Source organism: Athene cunicularia, assembly GCF_003259725.1.
Source record: "Athene cunicularia isolate RWA chromosome 3 unlocalized genomic scaffold, athCun1 chr3_part1, whole genome shotgun sequence".
In the NCBI taxonomy this organism is placed as follows: domain Eukaryota; kingdom Metazoa; phylum Chordata; class Aves; order Strigiformes; family Strigidae; genus Athene; species Athene cunicularia.
In genome coordinates, this window is record NW_020799097.1 from 22,561,237 (window position 1) to 22,573,606 (window position 12,370).

General features: G+C 36.5%; 1 protein-coding gene across 2 annotated transcripts in view; it reads left to right on the forward strand.

Annotated features, from left to right (window-relative positions):
- The window catches only part of ARHGEF10 (Rho guanine nucleotide exchange factor 10), a 105,210-nt gene that overhangs the window by 61,482 nt on the left and 31,358 nt on the right, over positions 1-12,370 (forward strand). For both annotated transcript variants that reach the window (XM_026845317.1, XM_026845316.1), the window contains exons 19-23: positions 4,790-4,905; positions 6,570-6,697; positions 7,173-7,273; positions 8,482-8,603; positions 11,715-11,801. In XM_026845317.1, the coding sequence (XP_026701118.1) occupies positions 4,790-4,905; positions 6,570-6,697; positions 7,173-7,273; positions 8,482-8,603; positions 11,715-11,801 (554 nt within the window). The remainder of the gene's footprint in view (positions 1-4,789; positions 4,906-6,569; positions 6,698-7,172; positions 7,274-8,481; positions 8,604-11,714; positions 11,802-12,370) is intronic.

Genomic DNA, 12,370 nt, shown 5'->3' on the forward strand with positions numbered 1-12,370 from the left:
CAGTGATCCCAAGGGAGCGGTGGCTCTGCCAGTGCACATTAAAGCAGTTGCTACTGTGCTGGTGATGCAGAGAAAGAGCTGCAGCTGCTGCCCTTGCTCCCTGGCAAATCAGCCTGCTGCCAGTGGTGGGACGTCGCCCCCTCTGCCCACACCTGAGCACTCACACAGGCACATTGCTTACATGTGTGTATATATATATATATATATATGGATGGCCTCCCAAATCCTAATTTTCCTAGAATCAAGTTAAACTGACTTTAACTACACCCAGGGAGTTTCCTTGCAGGCTTTGAAAATGCTTGGATGTAAATGGGCTAGAATTGCTTCTGTTTCAATTGTAAGAATTACTTCAAACCAGGCAAAACTGGTGAATTTAAAGCTGTGGTACTGACAGTAACACTGGGAAACAGAGCAGGTAAAGTGTTTAGTATTGTGCTCAAATATGCCTCTGCTAAGGAGCAATTGTTATAAAAAAAAAGGAATCTTCTCACCCTGATTTTACCTAGCAGCAAAAATAAGTCTAAACTTTAACCTCCTCTTCTCCCTCTAAAGCAAGTGGCAGTTTTGTTTTCAGTCTTGAATGTATTTCATAATAATGCTGAGCAAGGAATTAGGTATTTTGCATTAATTACTGGTAGTTGGCAGTAAACTTGCCTGTTGCAGGGAGGCAAGAATTCCTCTGGTTAATTTGTAGCAACAAAGGAGTTAAAAAATTTCTCGCTAACTTACATGTGGCCAGGATTTTGCCCTTGATCTGTAGGCGGAATGCAAAAAACATTGGTCTGAAGCCACATATGTGGTTATCGGTTACAGCAGGCTGCCTTCTTTCCTGCCTGGGCACACCATCCTCTGTAACACGTAGGATGTGTAGAGCTGGGGAGAACCTTCTCTAAACTCATGGAGGGTTTTCTTCCCATTGGAAAATTAAGTTGGTTTGGAGCTTGATAATTAGCAAGAGTGGCTTAAAAATGGGAAGGAAATGGCTTTATAATTTATGAAACATTTCAAAGTCCAGAAAGAAATGAACTGCATATCTGCTTTGGAGTGAAGCCAAGAGTTTTTCAGTGCTTTTATGGAAGAAAGAAAGAGTGAACACCCACCATGAAATAGCAACAATCGAATGGTCAGGAAACATGTGTGGGCTGAAGCAGCCAGTCTTTGAGTATGAACTGAAGGGATGTGTCTGGTGAACAGGCTAGTGTGTCCCATCACCTCCTTCACTCAGGAAAAACCCTCTGTCAAACAATTCTCAAACAGATCAACGGGTAGTCAAAATTTTGTTAACCACTGCAAAGCTAATTTATTTTAAGAGACATTGAGAGTAACCCTTACAGGACCTAGTTCAGAGATAAAGTTGCTATAACTTGTAACTCGTTATCCAGATATAAACCAAGTGGCCAGTTCTTAGAGAACTCTCTTCTGATGTGTCCACCATTGTTGATCCCTGAAGCAGAGTTATTTTTTTTGTGTTCCAGTTTGTGCTCACTAAGGACATCTATGAAAGAATTATATTATCCATGGCTATTGATCTAGGCCTTGATTGACTATTAAAATTTCTTCTTAATCTGGCCTTTTCTAGAAAATTAAAGGATGGAAACAGGCTCTCTTTAATTATTTATTGATTTGCTTTTTGACTTCCTTTCCTGTGCTAACAACATGGTTTTTAATGAACGAGCCTAAAATGTCTTCCATTTGGTTTTTCTGTGTAACAGAATTTCAGATGCCATGTTAGTTTATTTGTTTGACACTCTTATCCTTTTTATCTTAACTTATTAAAAGCTTATAAAATATGCATGTGAAGACAAAATAGACTCATGTGACAATTAATGAATGAAGTTCAATATTTATGCCTATTCCCAAGGCTCACACAATGATTTTTGTAAGAGCTTTTGAAGCTCCAGAAAGAGGATTGTAGAGGACAGCTCTTTTCAGGCACAGTGAATGTATATACTGCACAGGGCAAGTCCATCTGTGAAAGTAGTTAAAGCTTTCTTTATGCCTCAGTTGAAGACCATGGCATAAAGTCCTATAGCATCTAAGAGCTGCCTGAATGCATGCTGATATATATTGCAGGTTAGTGTTCATTCTCCAACCTGCTTTCAATAATAAAATGAAATCTCTGGTAACTCTGACTTTATGAAGCTGTAAAGTGGGGTCCTAGCTTTTAAAACTTAAAAATAATTTAACTCAAATGAGTGAAAATATCCATCCTATCCAAGGAAATCTTCACAAACTTTCAGGTTTTCACAGCCTGGCAGTTGTAAAATTTTCTCTCGGTTCAAACCCACAAGGATAATTTTCAGAAATGTTTGTAGTAAGTAGTTCAGTGGAACAGTTTGGTAGTGGAGTTTAACATGACAGGTAAGTGAAGGGACTTCTGCCAAAAACTCAACTACCAATTACGTCTCATCATTCTAAATTTTGTTTTGCAGAAGTTATCTTTGTTACAGAAATTTGGGGCAAGAATGATTTAATCTGTGTTCTTTAGAGTGCCAAACACATGATGTCATTTGGTTAGATTTTACCAGATTTAACAGTAACCCACCCCTTTCTTTGCAACTAACCCCATTGAAGTCAACAATTTGTGTCTAGGAACTAGCAATTCTGGTGCTTAACAAATTACAGTTGTTATAAATGTTAGTAAGAAGAGAGTAAAAATACAGCTTAATGAAAGTATGTAGTTGCAGTTACAGAAGAGTGTTTAATTATTTTTTTTTAAACAGATCTGTAAACACACTCTACTGACCATAATCTCAAAACTCTTCCTCTGAGGTCTGTTCTGCAGTCATTTTGTTTCTTTGTGTACAATAAATATAATGATCTTTTTTTATGGACTGATTTGTTTCTAAGGATAAGAAAAGCTAGCTTGTTCTTCTAATTAACATTCAGAACAGGCAAAGAAGGGTGGATGAAAGTTGCATCTATTCTCTGGCTGGGTAAATAGTAGTAAGTGCAGTCATTCCCCTGTTTAGTGCTCAAGGGCAATACACAGAAATCCTTCCATTGATTCAATTTACCAGGAGATTTAAAGGCAAGAGAATAATATGAAATTTTATGGGCATGTGTAATATCTCAGGTTTATGTTGCATTTTCTTGCAGTGACGTGGAGAATTCAGAGATAAAGTAACCATTAACATTTTCCTTAAGCCTTGAAATTTTATACTCTTCAAGGTTTAAGGCAGGTTCCTAGATTAATATAGTGAATTGCATTAAAGAAAAACAGCCAGTGCTGGCCTCGATTGTATGATGCCTCCAAATAGGAAAATGTCTTTAGAAAATAGTTACTTTGATACATAACTGAGAATATATTACTGATTTAAGAAGAATTTTCTCATGTGGGTTTATTTTTCATGTTTATTCTGGTTTGTGCTTTGTGTTCAATTTGTTGCATTTCGGTTTATTCACTGGTCCCTGCAGCAGACTCGGGGGTTTATGATGCTAGCAGTGTCTCGGCTGGCAGCGGCTCTGTGTCTGGCACTGATCTGCCCTGGCAGCCAGACCTGGTGGCATGGCTCATGTCCCTGCTCCTGATCAGTCTGCAGAGCAGGTAGCCAGCATTATATTTAGATTGTGTTCTTGCCAACACAGGGTTGAAATACTTCTGCTCTAGGGAAGCAGACTAGCTTCCAAAATCATGGTAAGGGTGAAGGATCCATAGTTTGGATACTACACTGTGAGTGACATAATCTGCAGGGGTTTCCTGAAAAGATAATTCAGGCCAGTTCCTGTCATTCAGCCAAAGGGAAACATACTGACTCTGTAAGAGCCAGGGTGGAATTTTTTAGGAGAGAGGGAGAGTTGTTCCCATAAAAATTAGATAGCCATTCCATTCCTAACATTATGTCTGTGAGTCAGAGTGTATTAACAGGGTTCTGCAGCCTTTGTACGTTTAAATAGACAGTTTATCCTACTAATCAGAATATTTATAAGAGTGTTATTTTATAAACATATGTAGTTATTGATGGTTAGGGCAAAATGTTGAGATTTTTTTTTTTTTTTTTTTTTTTTCATTTAACCATGATTGCAACAACATTTCAAGTGGTTTAGTGAAACTGCAGGCCTGTGTTAGTTAGGATATGGATAGATGAACCATCTTGTGATCAATTAAACAAACTTTGAGTTTTAAATCACCATGGTGAAGGCTTCAAATTGTTTTGCTTTATCATGTGACTAAAAGCAACCTTTGGGAAGGATGTTTAAACTAAGGTGTAGCAGTGGGTCTGCTGCTTGGTGCTAAGCAAAACTTTCATGTCAGCAAGAGATTTTGGGGCCAGTAAAGCTTCAGTGTTTGTCACAGTTCTTGAGCGTGTTTATTAAAACTACACATAATGCTCTCCATCATACTAGATGAACAAACTTGAATATGATTGTAACTGTAAAAGGCAATGAGAAGGTGAGCTAAAAGGAAATGCCTATGGTAACACCTGTACCTTTGAAGCTAATATGTAGTAACATACTACTACCTGTAATTTCCTGGGATACATTTCACAATTATCTGTCTGCAGGGACATTAAAAGCACCTGGAACAGCGAAGTGAAATATCAATGATATATGTATAAATAAACCACTCTGATTTTCAGAAGTAGTGAAGATCCTAGCTGCACATTGGTGCGTTAGTTGTTAACAGTTTAGGGAGAGTGTCACCAATTTTGATGAGCTTAATTTTCATAGTGTTAAGAAATAGTGATAAATGTTAAAAATTATTATCTTTCATCTATATGCTTTCCTCCTTCAACTGGGAATTACATCTTTTTATGTATATATAACTTTATGTTTTTATTCATTTTAGATAAGCTCTATATGGGACCAGGGCAACTGTACCATGATCTGCAGAACCTTTTACATGACTTGAATGTAGTTGGTCAAATTAGTCAATTAATAGGCAGCCTTAAAGGAAACTATCAGGTAATAAACAAAGCTGGATCTATTTTTCAAATATGTTCCTGTTCTAAAGTAGCATAATTGTGTCTCCCTAGGATCTATGCAAGACATTCTTTAGTTCTCTCTCTAAAGAGTGTAATAATTTTTTACCTCTGGTAATGTATTTACTGTTAACTGTTTAGCGTTATAAGTAGATTACGGCTGTCTTTCTAATCTTGTTTTTCTTTATTGTTTTTAAGCGTAGGTGGATACTACAAGCGTTTGCATTTCTGAGTAGCTGATAAGCTTATATAGAAACAGAATTACATTTTGATCATAAGAAATTGGATTCTTGCAGTTAGACAAGGCAGTAGGAAGACGGTTGTTTGGAGGAGGCCCTTGATGCCCACCCGAGCTCATAATCCTGGTTTTCAGGGGAAGCTGTACTTAAAGCTGAGTGGAAATCACAAAAGTATAAAAGGATTTTCAGAGGAATTCTGAATGTAATTTGCTTTGGGTTTGTTCACATCTCTTTTATTTGGTTTATATTCTGGCAAACAGATACAGTACTTTAACATCGAATTTCCGAATGAGTTTTTCACAACCTTAAGACTGAAAATTGGTTTTTTTCCCTTTTGTTTTCTGTGCTTTATGTATGCTTGGGCACAATTTTTAACTCCTACTTGCCACCATAGGCTGTAAATATGTGTGTGTGTTTGTATTTGAAAGACAAGTTTCTCTTGGGATATCTTGCCTTCAGAGTCGAGGGCATTAAATAAAACACACCTTTTATGAAAATATGTACTGTGAAGAACGTTTATGGAAACTACTTATGTACAAAATTCCACAGGTATTTGAATGAGAATTTCAGCTTCATTATTGGGAATATGTGTAGAACAGATATGATAAGACATTCGGACATTAACATATATAAAACCTTTCTGCCTGTACTGCTAGTCAGAGGCAACTACATTTTGAAAATCTAAAATTTGATCAATGTTTCCAGGCAAAGATGTTTAAGATAATTAGAACAACTTAGTTGAGGAATAAGGACAGTGTCTATATTTTTTGAGAAAGACTTCAATTTTCATAAAATTGGGACTGTGGAAAATTAGTGTACTTTTGTGTATGAATACTCATTACTACTGATGATTTAAATGTCACTCAGGTGTGCTTTTACCCTCTGTGACTGAACACTCAGCTTGTAGAGGGTTATTGTTTAGCATCCTACTTAACAGATTTCAACCACACAGACAGCTTTCATGATGGCTCTGTAAACATTTTGGCTCAAAGATATGAACAAAACTGTATTGTTGCTATGATTTGTAGACATCTTCATGACATTTTCTTTTATAAACAGAACTTGTCGGTTCCGTATAACTACTTCTTGAAACGAAGTAAAAGGGTTTTGTGTATACCTGATGGAAATTTACAATTCTTAATCTGACAGATGCTTGGGAATGTCATTTGTGTGTCATCAAACTGAGCAACATGAGATTAAATAATCAAATAAAATATGTTAGCAATTTTTTTTACAGATATTTTTGAAACTTGTTTATCAATATGGCTAAACTATCTATTATTAAAATGTGGACTAAATGAGGCCCTGGTGCCAGGAATTGTTTGTTATATGCAGAGATCACCTTAGTTAGCCTGTTGGAAATAGGCCAGTAGGCTGGCATTGAATCTTAGCTTTTTTAATTTTTCAGAACTTAAACCAATCTGTAGCCCATGACTGGACCTCAGGTTTACAAAAACTGATTTTGAAAAAAGAAGATGAAATCAGAGCGGCAGATCGCTGTAGAATTCAGCTGCAACTCCCAGGAAAACAGGACAAGTCAGTAGTAATCTTGATTACAAAACTTTCTAAATGGGTTTATGTATTAGGCATGGATGTACCCGGGAGGATTTGGGAATCTTTAACTCTTCCCCCCTCTTCTGTCTCTACTGTTAGATTCTGAGTTGTGCTCTCATGCCAGAAAGCTGAGTACTTGCATGTTTCAGGGCAGAGTTGTAGTTTTCCTCCTATTCCTCAACCCTGTGTTCCAGATACAAGAAGCAAGAGATGAACCGTGGCAGTGACAGCTAATAGGGAACAGCCGCTGTTATATTCCTTCACCAAAGAGTGTGGTGTTCTTATACTGTTTCATGTAAAGTGTAGGAAGGTGGGCATATGGCATATCATAACCAGTATGATTGTATCGGACCTGTGTCTTTAGTAGAAAACAATGAAATTTCATCTTGCTCAATATTTCTAGCCTTGACTGTATCTCATTTTTTTTTTTTTTTTTTTTTTTTTTTTTGTCTTGCAGGTCTGGGCGGCCCACTTTCTTTACAGCTGTGTTCAATACATTTACCCCTGCTATCAAACAGTCTTGGATCAACAATTTACAAATGGCTAAACTGGCCCTTGGTAATTCCTAGTTAGTTAAATTTCCTAACAGGTTAAGATAGCTCTCAATGTAGAGTGTAATTTTTTATTTTTATTTTTTAGAAAATGATTTTTTTTTTAATCTTCTGCAGATATTAAAATTGCAATACAGCAAATAGTAATAATTGTGTATCACTACAAAGTAATGTTATAGATAGATTGGGGGTTTCATTATGAAGGAATGTAATTTCTACAGTATTTTAATTCTGTGGTAATCATTAATTACTATATCTAAATCAACAAGAACGAGACACTACAGGACAGACAGGTGAGGAAGTTATTCTGTTATAAACTTTCTTCAGATCTTATGAAGTTTTTAAACTTCAGATTTCTCAGGTTTAGCTCAGAATTATTTTATCTAGGAAATATCAGTAAAGCTGTTGGGTGCATTTGTTTAGCTTTCTGAGCATGAAATTTATGGGTGTAGTTTAATATAGTGCAATGTGTTTTAATGTAAAACTCAAGTTATTTGGGGGGAGGTGTGGGGTTTTTTAACATAAATCTGTAGTCTTCACTGGAGGGATTATCACAAACTTGATCTAACTGGGAGCAATAAAGAATATGCTGTCCTGTGATGCTATTAGTCTTCTGTGTTTGCACAGGGGCTATAGTTTTCCAAAGATACCTGGGATTTTGAGTGCCTAAATTGAGAAACTTTGAAGATATGTACTTGCTAGAAAGCAAGTTTCATCAGCCCATCCTCAAAATACAGTACTTTCATGGTATCTCACTGAAAGCAGGCAAAATAAAAAAAAAAATTAAAAAAAAGAGAGAATGGATGTCTCCATTGTTCCAGGAGGAAGATCCCTTATGATAGATAGTAGTTGGTAGTTATGTCACTTACACAGGCAGGGAAATGCTGCTTGCAAAATGGATTTCCTGGAGTCTGAGGAGAGGTTTGATGTGCCTCCTCCTTCTTTAATAACCTATTAACAAGAACATTAAGACAACACCCTTGACATTTTGCTAAAGTGTTGGGTTTTTTTTTTTTACATTATCAACTTCTATGTTATCTATCATTTTGAATTTTTGCTCATAGTTTTACATTGTCATTTATGTATATATGGCATAAAAACACCTGATCAGTATTAACCAATCCTAAAAGAAAATTTTCTATTCCTGTAGAATGTTGTGATTCTTCAGTCAAAGTATTGTGGGATGTTTGTTGATTTTTTTTCTTTCCATTACAGCAGAGGATAACCTGTTAGGTTGGTTCTGTGTAGAAGATGATGGGAATCAAATCAAGAAGGAGAAACATCCCCTCCTTGTTAGACACATGCCAGTAATGATGGCCAAACAACAGGAGTTTAAGGTGAACAGAATATTTATGAGATTACAGTTGCTTTTCTTGTGTGATATAACTGCTAAATAATACAATATTGTAAATATGTCTATTAGTTCTCGTGGGTTACTACCTTGGTGTAAAAGCAGTATCAGTGGAAGGTCCAAAAGGGTCACAGGAATGCAAAATACAGCAATCTTTGAGGCACTGAGGAACGTAGTGTTTACTTTTATGTAGTATGACATTCACTTTCAGATGTAAGCTTATCACTGAATGAAAACATAACTGCTGGGAATTTTGAATTAGTCTTGAGGTTTCCAAGTGTTTGTTTGAGGCTCCAAAGTAACTGCAGCTTACAAAGTGCAGGAAATCTCATCTTCATGATAGCTGTCCTGTACCTGTGTAACTTGTACCTGTGTTGAATCCTCCTCAAATTTCTGGTTTTCATTAGTGCATAGAGAGTTTTAAAATAATTTTTTTTAATTCAGTTTTATGGAGTCTTATATAAAATGTAGTTCTGTTCTGAACAATGATGCAGAAATCATCTTAATGGTTCATGTCCTAAAGTAATGTGTCAGTTGGCAGTCATATTGACCACAGACGTCAGTGATGAAAGTACATACAGCATGTCCAGCCCAACAGATGGAAGGGAAGTGTGCTGGATACTGTTTTTCCCTATGCGTCAACAGGATTTCTTATTGACCATCAGTCAGTCAGATATGTACAAAAACACTAACGGAAATAACATTGTATATGTATGACCAGAATCACAATGTTAAATTAACACCACCACATTGGTACTGCCTAAGGCAGTAAGTCTGCAGACCCTCATTGCTAGGACGGCCTACACAAGAGGGAAGTTCAGCTGGCAGCTTCACTTCAAGTGTGATTATATAGGCCTGGATGTTGGGGGAATAACTGCTAGCTGGAAAAGCATCTGAAATGTGTAACGGTGTTAAATCAAGCCATTCCTATGACACTGGTTTTCAGAGCAGAACTGTGGTTTACAGCAGCCAAAGTCTACTGAATGTCTCCAGTCTCCATACAAGCATTCTCATTTTTATTAAACAGTCAGCTTTTTCAGTATTGGATGCTTTCTAAAGTCACCACTGGTGAAATAACCAAGCTAATTTAATTTTTTTCAGAAACTTAAAATACTGTTAGAGCCTATGTATTTGTAAGTCCTGTAGGTCTGTGCCAGGAGCCTTGAAGGCCCAGACTCAACTTCTGTAATCAAGTTACAACAGGATCTGTTTGTTTTGAAAGGAAAGAAATATCTGTTGCCCAGCTGGGTGATGGTCTTTGTCTTGGTCACCTCAGGAACAGTGTGTGGCAGTATTTCTCTGAGCTCTGAGTCAACTTTGCCAGTTTGCAGCTCCTAAAGATGACGTGAGTGTGAGCCCAGCTGTCATGCCTGATGCTCCTAAGTTCTCAATATTACTGGAAAAGATGATCTAGGTTTTCTGCAGCCTCAGCTGCAATTTGGGTGTCAGCCCACAGCTTGGGGTGGGAAGAGACCTTTTGCTTGGTTGATCCTGCTTGTTATCTCTGTGAATTGTTTTTGTGAATATATAACATTATTTTTACTATTGCTGATCACTTGGTGATGCCTGCTGAATTCAGGGAGATTCGTGAAATTATTTGCACTTTTGAAAATTAAGTAAACTGGAAATTTAGAACTGGAAATTTATGCCTGCTCTTTTCCTTTTTTTAAAAAAATTATTCACATTATTTGGGAGGTGATGTTGCCAGGTTATGATGAAGCTGTCGAAGTTAATACTAACCAAATTGTCTCTAGTACTGCAATATAATTGCAATGACATTGATGTCTGAGATGAGAACATTAGTGTGACTTATAGAGAATCTTATCTAAAAATGTAGTGTCATGCCTCATCAGGAACCTTTTTATTCTCTACAGTTATGAATTGCTTGTATATATTATAAAGTGTTTACATAAGCTTTAGGGAGCTCTGTCATGGATATTAGGGAAAACAGAAATCCATAACTGCTCATAGAATTGCCTGTTTTCAGAGCCTTGGGGCTTGAATGATTTTCGGAGTTGGGCTGGACTTAAATACATATCTTGAATCTGGTGTAGCTTTCAGGCTTTTCTGAAATGGCCTGCATGATAATGTCGTAAGTATGGTTATTAATTTACTGACAATAACATGATGACATGAAGTTGGAAGGAAGTAGGAGTATTATGGATTATAGCATTAGCATTCAAAATGAGTAAAGCACTTGGAGAGATAATTTGAGGGGAAAAAATGAACAACAACAACAAAAAAGGGATATTAGTAAGACACTTGCTATGCTCAGGCAGAAATAAAGAGATTCACAAGTACAGACTGAGGAGGTGGAGGAGTAGAAGGTCTGTAAAAGTAATTTTTAATAGACCAGCAAGATAAGGATTGGTTAAGAATGTAGTACTACTAGAAAGAACAAATAATCAATGTATGAACAGACTTCATGAACAGACTTCAGAAGAGGTAACTGTGATATAGTGCTGCTAACAACTCCGCTAGAATAGCGTGCTTAGGTGAGAAAGTTCTGCATTCTCAAATATATGAACCTGATCTATCTGCTGGAGCGATACCCGTTGGAAAACTGATAAAAATCAAGAATGTTAAAATAAAGAATTAAAAAAATAAATTATTTTTAAAATTTTAAAATTTAATTAGTGAAGCGATAATGTGAATTTAGCCTAATGAGAAGGAGACTCAGAGGTTCATGACTTATATCAGCCGTAAAAGGACATTGCTGCAAGAGAAGTACCTGGTGGCTGAGATGAGAAGCATCAGAGTAACAGTTACAGAATGGATGATCTTAGCTTGGGTATTTGAAAGAACTTAATAAAGGTCATGAATCATTTGAGCAGATCACCTAGAGAATTTGTAGTCTTTGACTTTTAACATCTGTAATGTGTCAAGGAATTACAGGATAAAGAATGATAAGGAACATGTAAAGAACAACACAAGTGCAGCCAACCCTGCACACTGGAAGCTGGCAGTACTAAACTGACTTCTTGCCTTCTGTGATTCTTTGATATCCTTAAAGGCTTTAGTTAACTACAGACTAAATTAGGAACAGGCATATCTTTTTAACGTGGTAACTACTCTCTTTTTCTTCAAAAAATTGAAGATTGAATGTGCTGCTTATAATCCAGAACTGTACCTCCCTGGTGGAACGGAGTCAGATTCCTGTGCCATGGAACATGGTTTTCTTTGGGTAAGTGTAATATTTAAAAGCTAAAAAGGGGGTTGTCTCCTGTTCTCTGCATTGTTTTTTGTGACTCCAGAAACATGGATTTGAAGGGGGGTGGGGAGGGTGTATCTTTTTTTTGTTGTTTTTCATTTGTTTTAAGATACACTTCTATGAAGATTACCTGGTAATTTTGTCCATGTGATCTCACTGTTCTTTCTAAGGTGTCACTTACATCTTAAATGTGTATGATTTGTTAGTGCAGCTCAGAATTAATTCCAAAGTGTTGAGCATATTCAGAAGTGAGTTATGTGCTAATTTGTAATGAGGGCTGCTAAAATCCATATGAACTCACACTGTCCTGGTCTTTGTTTCCATATTTTAAAAATGTTTTTGCCATAAATAATTTAAGTCCGTACATAGAAAAAAGAACTATTCTGGCATATTGTTATGACTCCAAATATGCAGATATTCCAGCAGACTAACTGAAATAGCCAATACTTTTTGTTAAAAAAAGCTAATGATTTCAGTAGCTTTTCTTGTTACTACAGTACTGAGATTTTAAGGGAACCCTTTGTGAATTAGAAATTAGAAAT